At 39.0% G+C, this 17450-nt stretch overlaps 1 protein-coding gene across 4 annotated transcripts in view; it reads right to left on the bottom strand.

Annotated features, from left to right (window-relative positions):
• The window catches only part of PEX1 (peroxisomal biogenesis factor 1), a 48697-nt gene extending 31473 nt beyond the window's left edge, over positions 1-17224 (bottom strand). For 2 of the 4 annotated variants that reach the window (XR_004899624.1, XM_028525847.2), the window contains exons 1-9: positions 17006-17221; positions 12996-13139; positions 10331-10414; positions 10024-10138; positions 9162-9925; positions 7683-7802; positions 2442-2565; positions 2106-2206; positions 959-1041 (exon numbers count right to left, since the gene is read on the bottom strand). Coding sequence is in view for 3 of the 4 variants with exons in the window: in XM_028525847.2 (XP_028381648.1) it covers positions 959-1041; positions 2106-2206; positions 2442-2565; positions 7683-7802; positions 9162-9925; positions 10024-10138; positions 10331-10414; positions 12996-13139; positions 17006-17134 (1664 nt within the window). In the remaining variant the exon portion in view is untranslated. Of the gene's footprint in view, positions 1-958; positions 1042-2105; positions 2207-2441; positions 2566-7682; positions 7803-9161; positions 9926-10023; positions 10139-10330; positions 10415-12995; positions 13140-17005 lie in introns of all 4 variants that reach the window. The other 2 variants (XM_036010619.1, XM_036010618.1) reach the window with 2 other exon arrangements.
• Between the last annotated feature and the right edge of the window lie 226 nt (positions 17225-17450).

Here is a 17450-nt window from a genome sequence, read left to right as displayed (position 1 = left end):
TTCAAACCTGTGCAATAACTGAAAGTTTTGTCCAAATAGGACTCCTTAAGGAATCTGTCTTAACATAAACAAATGATTTGTATGTTACTCCCTCAAAATGATTTCAGTTTGGTAATCAACATAATCATAAAAGGGTGTTTTTAAAATGATAGGATAATTGAAGACTAATTTTCTCTCAAAAATCACCTTTGAAATCCAGTTGCAATCTGTAGATTATATGAACATGAACTTCAACCTACTTCCTGGCTCCGACTGACAATTTACTTTTCTTAATATCAGAAATTACTAAAATTAGAGTCTGAACTAAAGGGATTTTACTTTACACATGAATATTATACTATGTTTAAATACTGTTAGCTTATGGTTAATTCTTTTAATAAAAACTTACAGACTATAACAGGAAATCAAATCGCTACTACTACCTCTAAAAGCTTCTGTGAAGAATTCTAAGAGGTAATGTTACATGACATTTCATAGTGCATGAGAGAGAGAAAAAATTGAGGTTCTTTCAGATTTGTTTGTCTATAGGTTGGAGAAAACACAAATAATCCCAATTAAAACATTAATAAGATACTGAAGGAATAACTTAATTTGAAATATTTTTAAACATTCAAGTAATGTTTTTAGATTTAACTTTCAGAATTTACTAGCTCTAAGAATTATTGTTTTATTGAAGTGCATATGATCCACTGCATATGATCTAGTTGCTTTCTTCTCACAAATCAAATCTCAAAGTAAAATTTCTAATAAGCTTCAGACTTTGTTATCTAGGACAAGGCAAATTACTAAACTAGGCGTGAAACCGAAACAAGCCTTGAAATAGTATCTACTAACGCACTAGTAAGAGTATTCAATGAAATTAACATCTACTTTAATATTTACACATAAAAACCCTGCCAGAGATAACGTCGAACACGAACACATCTTTAAACATGCCAGTTTGGCCAGAACTTCTTACCCCAAGCAGTTCAGCTTTAAAAAAGGAAGAATAAAGTCAATTTCCTCACTGTTTTCTTCTTTTAGCATAGGATCTAGAAGGACCTATAGTAGCAAGGAAAAATCAGGTTTACATTTCAAAGTTGTATCTTCTGCCTGTTTTTCTTGGGTCCCAGAAAACTGAATTGCTGATTGTTACACCACAGAGGAAAGACACAGTGTGCATGCAAGATGACTACATAAAACAGCCTTGACAAGAATAATTGACGTATCTGAGGAGCACAAATATTTATGATCAACAAGCAGTAAAGAATTTCATCTCCTTAATGCATGTTATACATCTATCTTTATTTGCAATTTGGATTTGCATTACATGTTCTTTTCATAAGTCTTACATTTGAATTTTCTCTGAATGGCACTCTTTCCGTTAAATTTTAAAAGTAGAAAAACAGTGTCTAGTTCCAAATCACTGCTATTCTAAATGACTAGAGCATCTTCAATTTTATAATGACAAGAATAAATAGCCTAACTAAAACATTATATTCTAAAATAGCCACTTTTGGCCCTGGCCAGGTAGCTCAGTTGGTTAGAGCGTCCTCCTGATACGCCAAGACTACAGGTTCAATCCAGGTCAGGGCACATACAAGAGTCAACCAATGAATGCATAAATAAGTGGGACAACAAACTGATGTGTCTCTGTCTTTAAAATCAATTTAAAAAACCCCTAAAATAACCGCTTTTAAAATACTTCTGGAATAAAAGTGATAATATTTGTGAAGAGTTGAAAATTTAAGAATTGACAAAATAATATAAGTTGTGCAGCAAAACTGCAAGTAAAAATCTGAACTTTAAAACTCAAACCTCTACAGCAAAGTTCTGTTTTGTTTCAATGCAGGAAGAATTTTAAGTCATGCTCCATTTGCCAGTTAACACCACCAACTCCTGAAACTTAACTGTGATAAGGCACTGACTTTAAATTTAGGGTAAATCAACAATTTGGGTAAATTAAAGAGATCAAAGAATAAAATATTTTAAATCAAGTTATTCCTTACTCTTATTTAATTTCTAATATACTCTATGATGCAAGGCATTACAGGTAAATTCATACTTTATTATCGATCACATCTGACAAATATTATTTCACTGAATAGTCAATAACATGTAATTACTTGTATTGTGATCTTCTGCAGCAGATTGGTACTCAACAGAAAAATATCTTCTTTCCCTTTTTCCCAAGAATGAACTATATTCAGAGAAAACTCCTTCAACCCTATTGAAAAGAGCATAATAAATGAATGGTACTGAAACAGAGATAAAATTTTAAGATTTTAAATATCAAATTTATTTAAATTTAAATAAAGGCATTCTTCAGTACGTAAAATGTGTTTAATTATCACTATTACGTCTCCTGTTCTTACATGTCACAGTTGGAAAAACAATGACTTCATCAAAAAATTTTGACTTCTTCAGTAGAAAAAATTTCAAAGTAAATAAAATTTACACACCATCTTTAATTTCCAGCTTAATATTTTCCTCCTCTGATACTATCAAAGGAAGCATGGTTGTAGAAGACTGCTGAAGCCATGAATAGAACACAGTTTTTATGTTTTCTTCATTTATGTCTTTAGGCTGCCAAAGAAAATGAAAGAACAGCAACAAGTTATCCTAATACCTGATCTTAACCTTAACGTCCCTATTTTAACATCTTACCCTGCTAATCAAATGTAAACCTCACTGAACAAAACAGGAAGATGAGCCCATTCTGGAGGCACAGACTTAGGATTTCACATTAGGGTCAGTACAGTTTTGAGTACAATGTAGCCTGAAGAAACATTACAAAGTGGCAGTTTTAGACTTTTTCTCTATGCCCAGCAATATATATGCCATAATTTGGCTTACTGGATAACCATTCCAACTCCATTCTCTCTTGCCTCTCTCTACTGCACAGGTGGGAAAGCAAAGTCTTAGCGTGGATTCCTAGCCTGGAGGTGGGGCTGGCGTGTGTGGGGGTGTGCTCATGCGTGTGCGTGTGGCTGGACTCTGGCCAACAGCATGCAATCAGCAACCCTTGGTAAGGGCTTCTCTTCCTCATGGAATGGTAGAGAAATCTAGTAAGGAAAAGGCTTTTGCCTTGTGCCTTTCCTTCTGCTGCCTGCAGTGCAGATGTGATGCCTACCACTACAGCAAATATCTTGCATCGAGGAGAAAGAAAGTCATAGGCTGAGGACGGCAAAAGAGAAAGGCCAAAGGAGCCTAGATGCTTAATGACATGGTTTAACAATCCAGAGCTCCCCTAAATCTCTCCGTACAGGAGAAAAATAAATTCTTTATATGTTCAAGTCACTTCTTTTCCTTTTTTTTCCGTTAAAAATGCTGGCTGTGGGACTTCCGGCAAGATGGAGGCATAGGTGGACGCGCCATACCTCCGCGCACAACTAAGATTAGAACAACAACAATTTAGAGGCAGAATAACACCCAGAACTGACAGAGAATTTCAATGGAAGTCGGACAGCCAAGAAGTTGAAGTAGACATGTTCATCCAGACCGGTAGGAGGGGTGGAGAGGAGCAGCCGGGCACAGGTCGCGGCGCGTGGAGAACAGGGAGAACTGGGCACATAATGCAATTGGGAGTGCATAAGGCATCTGGGGCACACAGGATCGCAGTGGGTGGACCCTGAGTACGCAAGCAGCAGCTGGCGGACCCAGTGAGGTGGCGATTGTGGAGCAGGGCAGAGCGCGAAACCTAGGATCCCAGAGAAGGGCCTGAGGTCCCAGGAGAACGGAGCTACCGCCATTGTTCCCTCCCGCCCCCGCCGCCACATACAACGTCACAATCTAGTGACTGGGGTGCCCAGCCCTGGTGAACACCTAAGGTGACCACCTGGTGACCACCCCTCACCATAACAGGAGCGACCAGACCAAAGAGAGAGAGAGAGAGAGAGAAACATGTCTCAAACAGAAGAACAGATCAATGCTCCAGGACTCATCCTTTTGAGCGACCAAGAGATAGCAAATCTATCAGATGCACAGTTCAAAACACTGGTGATCAGAAAGCTAACAGAATTGGTTGATTTTGGGCGCAAATTAGATGAAAAAATGCAGGCTACCATAAAAGAGATAAAGGAAGATGCACAGAGAACCAATAGTGATGGGAAGGAAACTGGGACTGAAAACAATAGAGTGGACCAGAAGGAAGAAAAAAACAACCAAACAGGAAAGAATGGAGAAATAAGAATTCAAAAAAACGAGGAGAAGCTTAGGAACCTCCAGGACATCTTTAAACGTTCCAAGATCCGAATTATAGGGGTACCAGAAGGGGAAGAGGAAAAGCAACAGATTGAACATGTATTTGAACAAATAATAAAGGAGAACTTCTCCATTCTGACAAAGGAAACAGACTACCAGGAAGTCCAGGAAGCTCAGAGAGTCCCAAAGAAGTCGGACCCAAGAAGAAACACACCAAAGGCACATCATAATTACATTAGCCAAGGTAAAAATGAAGGAGAGAATCCTAGAAGCAGCAAGAGATAAGGGGACAGTCACCTACAAGGGAGTTCCCATCAGACTGTCAGCTGATTTCTCAAAAGAGACCTTATAGGCAAGAAGGGGCTGGAAAGAAGTATCCCAAGTCATGAAAGGCAAGGACCTATATCCCAGATTACTCTATCCAGCAAAGCTTTCATTTAGAATGGAAGGGCAGATAAAGTGCTTCTCAGATATGGTCAAGTTAAAGGAGCTCATCATCACCAAGCCCTTATTTTATGAAATGTTAAAGGGACTTATCTAAGAAAAGAAGATACAGAAAAAACATGTATAGTAAAAGGACAGCAAACTCACAATTATGAACAACCACACCTAAAGCAAAACCAAAAGAAACTAAGCAAACAATTAGAACAGGAACAGAACCACAGAAATGGAGATCACATGGAGGGTTAGCAATAGGGGAGTGGGAGGAGGAGAGAGGGGGAAAAGGTACAGAGAATAAGTAGCATAGATTGTAGGTTGAAAATAGATAGGGTGAGAGTAAGAATAGTATGGGAAATGTAGAAGCTAAAGAACTTATAAGCATGACACATGGACATGACTAAAGGGGGGGATATGGGTGGGAGAGGGTGTACAGGGTGGAGGGGAGTGAAGGGGGGAAAATGGGACAACTGTAATAGCATAATCAATAAAATATATTTTTGAAAAAATGCTGGCTGCAATGCTGATATGCTCAACACATAAAGTGTTCAAAAGGTATGAAGAAATTGAAAAATCATTGCTAATTTTAAGTTTAATTAAAATTATTAAGTTTTTAAAACCTATTTGAAATTAAAAACAGGAAAAACAAAACTCACATAAGAAAGATGACTGGTATCTGACTAGGAAATAAAACATCTCTTCTACCATTCCTCTACTGGTATACTATCTCTCTTCATCCAAAGTCAAGCATTTGCCTGTAGATTAAGTTCAACTCAAAACCTGAGCAGCGCCAAAAACAGTCTCAACTAAGATATCACTTCCCCATTCTTATGTATCACATAAATAGTTACTTCTTTGGATGTTATTGGGCAATGGGGTTAAAGAACTAAACAAAACCATAAAATAAAAATGAGAACTATTTAAAAGCAAGACTTTTAGAATCAAACAATAACTCAGAGTTCCTCTAGAATCAAACATCTTTATGTCCCAGGTGATACAATCAAAGTCCAGAGAGACCGGCCAAGGTCGTATAGCTTCCACTAAAATATGCAACTTAGGGTAAGAAAAGCATCTTGTAGTGATATCCTGTCACTAAGCCAAAAAATAAAAATATCTCATGCTCAGTGGCTAATGATCTTCATACATAAGAGACCTAACTTGAAAAGTGCCAAGGTCAATCACCAAAAAGTTAAAACAGAACTGCAAATCACTGTGCACTGTTGAGCCAACATGTTAAACGCCCAGTCACACACTGTTATGGAAACAGCATTCATTCTATTTGCTTTCCTCTTCTCCAGTCGTATAATATGTGCTATCTTATTTGGCATTTCAGCAACCAGAAAGCTCTGCTAAATTCATTCTTTCCTGACACAATGACCATCATGATCCTGAGGATCCCAAAGTACCGTCTGAATTATCAGGGGAGGAATTTTTTAAACATATCCGGTTGGCCAAAAAGTTCATTTGGCTTTTTCCATAAGATGGCTCTAGCTGTCTTTAGTTGTCTTTAGCTTCATTCCAAACAATTTTGTTATATTGTATTGTGACAGCTGTCACATCTGCGTGCAGTAAAAAAAAAACTTATCAAAATTGGTGAATTTTTTTGTGTAGCCATTTTAATATTGATGATGGAAGAAAACACGCAACATTTTCGGCATATTATGCTTTATTTTTTCAACATCCAAAACACACACAAAAAATTTGTGCAGTGTGTGGAGAAGGGGACTTATCGAACATGTCAAGAGTAGTTTGCAATGTTTTGTGTCTGGAAATGTGTCGCTGGACGATGCTCCACAGCTGGGCAGGCCAGCTGAGCAGACAGTGATCAACAGAGACACTAACTGAGAGCAGTCAGCGTCACACCCCACAGGAGGTAGCCTAGACACCCGAAATATCCAAATCCATAAAGTCACTAGTGGAAATGGAAAATGTGTCTTTTATTTCATGGAAAAAACCATGTGGACTTTTTGGTCAACTCAATATAATAATTTTCTTGCATTATAATTATCTGAGAACTGGTAAGCCAAACTGGTACAGATGACAATACTCTATTAAAAGTATTTTACAATTAAGTTCAATACCTCATTTTCTGACCACACCAGTTTCTAAAGAATTAACAGAACAGCAACATAAAATAGTCTAGCACCCTTTTAGCCTGCAATATTAATACTAAAACAACATGGGAGAAGATTTTAAAAGTTAGATTAACTGTGGCAAAAATACCAACTTTTTAAAAGCAAAAACTCTCCATATTTGTATTGGCACGTGTGCATGCATGCATGCACACTCTCTCTCTCTGTACATATAAAGATACACACACATATAAAGATATATATATATATAAAGTGTATTGCTTATTAAAGACTTCTTGTTTTCTCAAAAATGTACACACAAAATTACCACATGTCTAGCCATTCAATTCCTAGGCATCTACCAAAGAGTGGAAAGCAGGGACTCAGATACTTGTACACCAACATTCATGGCAGCATTACTCACAACAGCCAAAAAAGTGGAAACAACCCAAGCGTCCATCAACTGATCAATGGATAAACCAAATGCAGTATATTTAAAACAATATTGTTCAGCCATTAAAAAGGGATGAAGTTCTGCTAGGTGCTACTGCATGGATGAAACTTGAAAACATATTAAGGGAAACAAGCCATACACAAAGGACAAATATTGTATGATTCCACTTATATGATACATCTGAAATATGCAAAATCAGAGAGATTATAAATTATCAGTTACCGGGATCTGGGAGAGTTGAGGGTAGGGCATTGCTGCTAAATGAGCACAGAATTTCTGCTGGAGTGATGGAAAAGTTTCGGAAATAGATAACGATGATAGTTGTACATTATGAATGGAATTAATGCCAATTAATTGTACATTTAAAATAGGTTACAAAAGCATTTTTATGCTACACATATTTTACTAAAGAAAAAAATACTTCTTTGCCCTTCTAACAAAAAGGAGTACTACATTATTATTACTTAGCTAAAGCAACCAGGAATTTTATAGCACTTGTAAAATAACTGTGACATAACATATAAATTGGAACTTACTAAGTTTTCTCTAGGTTGTAATTTTAGAGATCTTGGAATTTTAGGGGTAATTTCCAGTGGAGTTATTCTGACTACTGCATGCATTTCTATATTCAATCTCTTTCTCAGGTCATCTGGAATCTGAAATTTAAACATAGATGAATGAAAATATAATTATGCTCAATGGTTGATTAAAAAATATTCCATAGCATAGTCATAGTAACTTCTATGAATTCAGATGAAATCATGTAAGTTACCAAGATTCATAGTATAAACAGATGGATGTTCTAGTATTGTTATATCACAAACATTTCAATTTCCCCCCTGTATTTCTTTCTTTTAACACCTCTTTAGACTGTGATCAATGTCCATCTACCCAGTCCAGACTTCTTGGGTACCTGACGGCAACTACTGCCACTCCTCAGGGGCCATGACACCCAACCTTCAGAGTGGAGTGGGAAGTGCAGACTCCTCACTGCTATCTATGTGGTCCCCAAGACTTTACCATCATCGCTTCTTCACCCTGTCCTCACCACACAATTTCAAGGAAATGAAAGGGTATTCATACCTAATGGAGAACCATTAATAAAGGAGGTGAGTCATAAGGAGTTCACATTAGACACCGCAGTGGGATGTCTTAAACTGAGTTTGGAGCTAACAGAAAATAATGAGGCCATGGTCCAGAGCTTTAGAAAATGATGTAGGTCAAAGAGATTAAAACTTTGAAGTCACCTGCATGAAAGGCATAAGTTAAACTGTAAGAGGAAAAGAAATCTACAAAGAAAGTCCCCATCCCTTCCTATTTTTCTTCACTATCTTAACAATTTCTTCCCCTTCTTATCATCAAGTTTCACTTCACAATGGTTCCAAACTAGGCTCAAGTAAATGGGGCTGGTGACTCGTTTCACATAAGTGTAGCATTTATATTTGAGGCCAGGATGAAAGGGTAGAACATCAGTTGTTCTATTTCCTCTCCAAGTCACACACAAGCTAAAGAGCCGACACCAGCAAAGCAAGCAGTTTACAGGTGCATTTTAATCCAGGTGCCATCAGAGGGAGCTGTGGGCCTCTCCCTGTTTCGGGCATTTCCCCCAATACACAGCAAGTCCTTCCTGTGCTTTCAGGAACTTGGAAACAAACCTTATGCAGGTAATGAAGATGTGAGGCTTCGTAGGGCACCCCAAGCTAAGCACGAACTCTAGAGTCACCCTGCCTGGGTTTGACTCCTAGTTCTTGCTATTTAATCCCTGGCAAGGAATTTTCACTTCTCTAGGCCTGAGCATAGGACTTTACTGTCCAAGTTTACTTAGGCAGAAAATACACAATTTTTACCCAAACAAGGACTTTACCCCACAGAAATGTGTCCTAGCAGGGATTTTTTTAGATATGATTTCTTATTCTATTGGGTTTTCAATTTATATATATTATTTTAATTCATAATTTGGGGTAGTTCAAACAACATAAAATTATTTCATTCCCAATTACAAAATTTATACAAACCCAGACTTTCCCAAGATGGAGAGCTTCCACATTTTTGGTGTATTTTATGGCATTCTTCAATTCCTCAAGTCCATTCCAGACCACCTTCAGCACACAGGCCTTACCGGCATCTTGACTATGGTCTAGACTAATTTGTTTTTGATCTAATGGTTGTGACATCTGCTTCTCTTTTTCAGGTGGCAGGACACTTTGCTTCGTTTTACTTTGCTGTTGCTTTGGAGAAAGTAGATGAACCAGCTTTCCATAGGTCACAGTAAAGCTGGGCTCCACATCAAAATATTCCTGGTCCCATGGAAATACATGAACGGCATGGTGTTTGTGAAATATAGAAGTTGCTGAGGCACTGCATATGCTGGGAGGCTGAGATTTACATACTCGGAAAATATTGTCCACAGGAACAACTGCTGACTGCATATTTTTGAATGCACTGATTTCAGTCACACCCCAGGATGTCTCTTGTTTCCTTTCAGACCCAAAAGAGAAAATGCGTCCTATCATAGTCCAGAAGCTTGGTACTGATGGTGAGTCAACTGTATCCTCTGAATCTGTTTCATCAGACCCAGTAACTCGTATAGTATTTGACTGATGTTGCTTGGTTTGGAGTTCTGCCAATCCTTTTTGGTCTCTTACGTAATTATGAGATGTTCCACGTGCACTATCTGCTTCAAAAAACGTATTTTCTTTGGCTTGGCGGGTCTTTGGCTGAATAAGGAGTCTGGTGTCAGTCTCCAACCTCCCATAAGTGGCCGTTGGTAATAGTGCAACTGTGTACAAAATAAAGCTCATTAATGCACATCTGCCTCTGCTTTGGACTCAGTGCTGTGTCAGACAGTATGATGGCAAACATTACAATGGCACCTACCAATCTGGATAAATATGTAAGTGTGCTGATCGACCCAGACAGGAATAATGGCTTGTGGGAAAACTATTCGAATTTGATCTAGAAGATGCTGTTCCAGGGAAGCAGCATGCAGTTCCTAGAACCAAAACCAAAAAAAAACAACTGATTTTACACTTTGTCCATTTCATGTCTGTTAGGAAAATCTCAAGTCATCCTTGTAACTCAAACCAACTCAGAATATATATGGTGAAGCTCAGAGACAGACATCTAATGACGCTGCTATTTTGAAGTATTTTAATCTTAAACAAGGTTATTTCACTTTCTTTACCAGTATCTCCCAGTCGTCTGCGGACAGCGGTTCCACCTCAACTTGCTGACAAGACATCACATGGGAACACGGCTTGAGGAACACCTGAAAGACATTTTAAAAATGTAAAACTACTTTTTCTATTACTTTTTAGAGAGAGGGGAAGGGATTTATCTCTTGCCTCTTGCACACGCCTAGACAGGGGACCAAACCCGCAACATAGGCATGTGCCCCGAGTGGGAATCAAACCGGCAGCCCTTCCCTTCACTTTGCGGGATGATGCCCAGCCAGCTGAGCCACACCGGTCAGGGCTAACACTGCTTTTAAAAGACTTTTGTATCCCTGAAAAATAACTTCTCCTTAGGTATATAACTAAGTGTGAGTGTGTGTGTGTATGTAGTCCTACCTGATAGATCTTCCTATTTTTAGCTAGGCCTTGATACACACAGCATTTTAGGAGAAATTATTTCATAATAAATTATAGCAAAAAGGAAAATACATCCTAGCACAACGCCAAATAATAATATAAAATAAAAATAACCACTTAAAATTAATGTAAGTTAAAAAAAATGTAAGAAACAACACTGTCATCAAGTCATGACTTGGTCCAGTATAGAAATACCATTATTTCTAGTTTTGCAACTGTTAGTTTTATAACTAAGTTCAAGCCATGCTGCTTCTATTTCTACAAAACTAAAAACCACAGTGAAACTGAGATAACAGCCAATTATTTAAATTTAGAAGTATAATCATCCACCACTAAAAGCACAGTAAAACAAATACCCCTCATTCCAGTCTACAGAGCTACATGAAATGCTCGTGTGCCACAAGAAGCTGGACTCTACCATCTCACTGTCTCTCCTCTCCTGTTAGCATTTCTAGAGATTGGAGGACTAAAATCCAAAGCCACCAACTAACTATTAAATGCCCCAGGTGACCAGGCCTTCCTTCTCTGCTTCTGTGGACTGGAGCACGATTTCCCCACAGGCCTTACCCGACTCCTCAGTGAACTTCCCTTCAGTACCTCCCGTGTGCCCTGTTTGAAGGGGGTGGTTCTGAGGAAGCACAGAGCAGCTCCTGCCCACCAAGAAGTCAGAGTCCTGAGCAAGCCAGTCCATTTCCTGTTCCTATCAGTGATTCTTTGGGAGACATCACCTTAATGTTATTGCTACAATATAGGGTATCTACAAAAGATCAGGTAAAAGTTCACTTTGAAGCCAGCGGGAGATAAAAACAAGCAGGACTGTTCAGAATGCTGGTGAGACATCAAGATCAGCAATGGGAAGCTGATGTTCTGCACACGGAAGTGGCACACACTCAGAGAGCAGAACTGTGACTTATTATGAAATCCTGGGCAAAATATCCCATCTCTGTAGGTTTGTAGGGCAGGGTACCAAAGTTAGTCATTTCTAAGGTCACTCTGGTGCTAGAGACTTAAGATTCTAGGAAAAATGTAGGATAAGCAAAGGACTAGTGCTAGGCCTGTGATTTCTTATCAGTGTCTATTCTCATTATCAAAAACATGTATGTGTTCAAAACAAGTTAAAAAGATATGACACTTTTGTGTACTGTTAACAGTACTGGTAATGGATACTGGTAATAGAAAGCAAGTTAGCGCCATCTATCGACGTTTAAATGTGCAGCCCTCTGGACGTGGCAATTCAATTTTCACTATTCCATTCCATATATACAGAGATGTTCAATGCATATAGTTTGTAATATATGGAAGGGGGTCCCTGATATACTTTGTAGGAAAAATTGCAGAAAATATGTAAGACCTCATTCTTTAAGTCCTAAAGGTCTACTGAGATCCCAACATACAGTACACATTTATTCTGAAGCTGGGAATAGAGAAAGGGAAAACATTTTTTACTTTCAATTGTAAAGTATTTGTAATAAATCATGTATTACTTCTGTAGCCTAAAATATTTTTAAAAGAGTAAATTGATGAAAATAATAAAATAAAATAGACATGAGCAGTCCTTAAGCTTTGGAGTTTACAATCTAAGTACATTAAATTCATTGCAAGACAAAAATGGAAAAATAATAACCCTCTTTTGTAGGATAGATTTTTATTTTTTTAAAGTACAATTCTTTTTTTAAAAAAGATTTTATTGATTTACTTTGAGAGAGAAGAGAAGAGAGGGAGAAAAAGAAGGAGAGAAATGGCAATGTGCAAGAGATCAGTTGCCTCAAGCACGCCCCCAACCAGGAACCTGGCCCGAAACCCAGGCACGTGCCCTGACTGGTAATCAAATTGGAGACCTTTTGGTTGGCAGGCCAGTGCTCAAGCCATTGAGCCACACCAGACAGAGCTGTAGGATAGATTTTTAAAAATCAAGTATAACCCTGGACGGTTAGAAAATTTGTCAGAAACAAATAAAATGAAGTTCAATAATTAAAGTGAAATAATTTATAAAGCAAAAATTGCACAAAAACAAAATTATGGAACCTGGAAAATGAGTAAAATAGAATACAAAAACCAACTAGAGCATGCTACACTACAAGATAATGACTTAATAATGGTATATAGGGTCAACTTGAATATCCTGGACTAATTAGAGTAACATACAGGTTAGGTGTCATTTCTCCTCCTTTAAAAAGAAAACTGAACTTTAAATTTTATTTCCATCTCTGTACTACGTGACATTAGGAGAAAGTCACTGCCATCACCTTTGGTGCTTACCTGTTCCCCATTCGAGAGTCCAAGTTTCTGACCAACGTGTCTGTTAATTTCAGCCACATTTTCACCTTGATCACAAAAATGCCTGCCTTCCACCCAGCTCAAGAATGCAGGCTGGTGACCCCAGGCTACTTCTATAGCTTGATTCTATTTGTTCAAGAAATAAAAAAATGGGGGAGAGAGGTTTTGAAAGTTTTTACATGCTTTTCTGGATTCACATAAGTGATAAAACTATTACTATAATCCACAAACACAAAAACAGTTCTACAACTTGTTGACTGCTGTTATCCACCTCTGCTACAGAGTTTAAAAAGCTACAATAATTTCCAACACCCAACACTGGCAATACTTCAGGTGAAACCAGCACACATTTCTATGATGGCATTATAAATTGACTCAACCATTCCAAAATTCAACATGGCAACAGGTGGCCAATGAACTTATATAGCCTGGAGGTGAATTAATGGAGATGAATCAATGAATTAATAGTCTGGAGATGAATTAATGATGAGAAAAAGAAAAAAAAAACAGAACACATCTCTGCAGTGTTCTCTGTCACAATGAAAACTTAGGACTGGTGTAAGTGTCTATCAATAGGGAAATTATTAAATAAGCTATAAATTTACTATTTTAGTAAAGTATGAGTCAGTATCTAGCAGCATACCATGATCATTAAAGATACAACAGTAGTAACTTATTAGAAGAGTAACAAATGCACACAGTGAAAGTACAAAAGCATAAAATGTGAGAGCAGGCCCCTTTCCACAGAGGTAATTACTGTTAATAGTTTCTTATTTCATATTATGCTTCCAGAAATTTCATATTATGCAGCTTCCTAAATAAAATTTTAAAGTTTTATAACTATGAAAACATATTTGTTAAAAAATAGTAAAAATAACATTTATTCTCATTAAGAGCATTCATATAAAATATGTAAGTTTGTGGCTAAGAATTAAAACAATGTTTTCTATGACTAAAGAATTACAAACTCATTATATAAAGCATAGAAAATATATAATGTTGGAAGGAAAAACAAGAATTATTGTTATTTCCTCCACAAAAAGACAACCATGTGAACAATTTGACTGATTTCCGACTAATCTTTTTATGTACAATTTTTTTAATTAATTAATTTCTAAAATTAAAAACATTACTTTGGCCAATAACATTACATACATTTCAGGTGTACCATAACTTTATAATTCAACTTCTGGAGGCTTGTTTTGTGCTCACCACCTGAAGTCTAGTTTTCAGTCACCATGTATTGACCCCCCTTTACCCTCTTTGTCCTCCCTCACACTCCTTCTCCTCTGGTAGAAAGTTTTTTTTTACATAGTTGTATAATATAGTCATGATTAGGCCCCCCCCCCCCCACTTAACACTGTATCACAAGCATTTTCACACACATTTTTTAATAAAAAGAATTTCATTCATGACCACTGAGACTTAACATATTAGGAAGTTTTAGTATTATCAAATTCATTTATTAGTATCAAAATAAATTATTTAATAAATTCACTCATATACACCATATTTTCCTACCTCAAAACTGGTTATTGTCTGTTTACTCTGTTTATTTAAACAGAAATTTCCAAGGATATTAGAGCCACTTCTGAGGTAATATAGTTTAAATTGACCATGTTACTAAAGCTGTATAAAGAAAATCACCCTGGCTGGTGTTGCTCAGTGGATTGAGTGCCAGCCGGCAAGCCAAAGGGTTGCCGGTTTGATTCCCAGTCAGGGCACATGCCAAGATTACAGGCCAGGTGCGCCAGATGGGGGCATGCAAGTTATTTCTCTCCCTTTTTCCCCTCCCTTACCCTCTCTCTAAAAATAAACAATCTTAAAAAAAAAAGAAAAAAAAAGAATATCATCGTGTATCACTTAGTCATACATTTTTCTCACAATTCTTCACAGGACAGCCCAAGTGCTCTGGCTGGCAAAAGTCTTTCCACTGAGCACAGTGTGAGCAAGTACAAAGAGCCCTAGATGTGCAGCCAAAAGTCCTCAGTTGCTATGTCAGCTGGAACTATGGGAGCTGACAGGTAACAAGAGTAAAGCTGACCGAAACCCCAGATGCTTTCTGTGGAGTTTCATCCAAGTCAGTGACATATAACAGTGATCAATTCCCCTACTTCACATGAAGTAACTTTTAAAACCAAAGATGTTAAATGAGGAAATATAAAGTATGCCCTGAAACATCAAAAAGGAGAATTCCACCAACTCACGGGAAAAGGGGAAATCAACTTTATTAAAATGGAAAAATACTTCAATTACTTGTTTGGTCAAACTGTAGTAACCAGCTCCTAAAGTCATACTCTGTGTTCAGCTGAATTTAGTCAACTTTGCAGACTAATGTTCTGAGTTCATTTTCATCTCAAAAGTTTTTCACTAGGACCACAGGGCCCCTGGGCACTTGGAGAGAATGAAAGGACAGACTGGAGAGGGGCCCTTTGCCACTTTAGTCTAATCAATGAATGACTGACTCCCTGCTTTTGCCCAAACCTCCTGCAGCACACCAAAAAAATTTTTTGACGATCTGACAAAAAAAAAGGTAAATTTTTGATTCATTCATAACTGATGGCTACTGTTGTGTTGGTTGTGGTCTTTAAAAATTTATTTTTTATTGATTTTAGCTTTTCAAGAGGGAGAGGTGGTGGGCAGAGTGGAAGGGAGAGGGAGAAACAGAGACAGAGGCATCAATTTGTTTTTCCACTCATTTATGCATTAATTGGTTGCTTTTTGTATGTGCCCTGATTGGAGATTGAACCTGCAACTTTGGTACATAGAACGCTCTAACCAAATGAACTACCCAGCCAGGGCACATACTCATTTTTTAATTTGACAATCGAAGGGAAAAGAGGTCAATGCAGCTGACTAAATAGTCACGTACTGCATGTTTTAAAAATTGTTGTGGTGCACCAGTATAAAATCGCTGATCCAGAAAAACATAACAAAAGTAGCTAAAGTGGAAAGGTGGGATACCTGAAATTATTGTAAACTCTTAAATATCTCCCGCATGGATTATGCAGTGGTGGCTGCCACATCGAGGATTTTCAAGGATTTCAAATAAAGGTGTATCTCCTTTTGTTGGGCTTCGCTTTATTGCGCTTCACAGACGTTGGTAGCTTTTACAAATTAAAGGCAAGACACTCCACTGGCTTTATTGCCACACTCATTAGATCCCAGTGGTCTGGAACCGAACCAATAAAGTACAGCTGTGATCTAGCCTTTTGCTCCCAATAGTACACGCAAACTCGTAGGCCAGGTGTCTGTTTTTAATTGTGAAAACTGGGATGCTCTATCTTTGCCAAGGGTTAGAGCCACGAACCACAATCAGAACCTCTAGAAGGGCAATTGACAGCATTGACTCAAATAACGCTAACTGCACACGTCCAAGTATGCATAATCCACTGCACACTACTGGCGCTGCTCCGCAGTGTTGCGAGCCGCGAGGTTGCAGGGAAGAACCTTAATTTTATCAACCTGTCCCGTAGCACCGGGGACACGGCGCTTAGTCCCCGTTAAGCTACAGGGTCTCAGCTAACAAACCAAATCTTTCCCTCTGGAGGCCCGGACTGCAGCCGAAGACACCTGAAAATCGCTGGCGGGAAAACATTTTTAAAAAACAAGCACAAACATCAACAAGAAACGACTTCTCAAGAGTGTTCCAACCTGAAGTAATATTTGAATGCAAAAGTAGATTATAAAGATGTTTGAGAGCCCAGTTTCACCGAGTGAAGGGCCCTGGAATAAAGCCAGTTCACTTAAAGGCCCGGGCTGTATTAGACGTGGTGGGGGCTGCAGACACGGCCCCCGACTGGCCCTGCCCTCGAGGCGCCCTCAGGCTGGCCTCCGCTCTGCTCCGGGACGCCAGAAAAGAGCCCATGCCCGCCACCGGGAGAGGTCTCTGCGGCCGCCATGTCCCTGAAAAGCCTCTGCTAGCCCGACTCGACTACCGACCAGGTGTCCCGCCTCCAGGCTTGGAGCCCAGTCCCGGGCCGGTGCATTACCTGCAGCAGGTGCAGCTGAGACACGAGGCGCCGAGGCAAATGGAGGAAGCAGTCGCGAGCGTTGGTGAAAACCACAGTTACGACAGCCCCACTTTCCCCGGCACCCACCAGACGTTCGCTGCCCCACATCGTCGGCCAACGCGGACGTCCCGGCCACCCACCCTAGCCGACCCGGGCTAAGCTCTCAAGCCCAAGGCGTCGGAGCTGGATAACATCGATTGGCCCCGCCCCCACAACCCCTCCCCCTTCCCGGGCGCCTCTCACGGCCAGTAGCGGGAGGGGCAAGCAGACTTTTTTTCTCCTGGCTTCTCCGCCACGCCGCTAGGGGGCGGCACCTCTTTCACAGAATTCTCGCCTGCAGGAAACGAGGGCCGACGCTGTCGATTCTCCAGCCAATCTGGGCACGTCTTGACCCACCCCTCTATCTTATTGGGTAAACAGGAGT

This window comes from Phyllostomus discolor, chromosome 10 (assembly GCF_004126475.2).
Source record: "Phyllostomus discolor isolate MPI-MPIP mPhyDis1 chromosome 10, mPhyDis1.pri.v3, whole genome shotgun sequence".
NCBI lineage: Eukaryota > Metazoa > Chordata > Mammalia > Chiroptera > Phyllostomidae > Phyllostomus > Phyllostomus discolor.
Note: the sequence above shows the minus strand (reverse complement) of the source record. Positions and strands in the feature narration are given on the sequence as shown.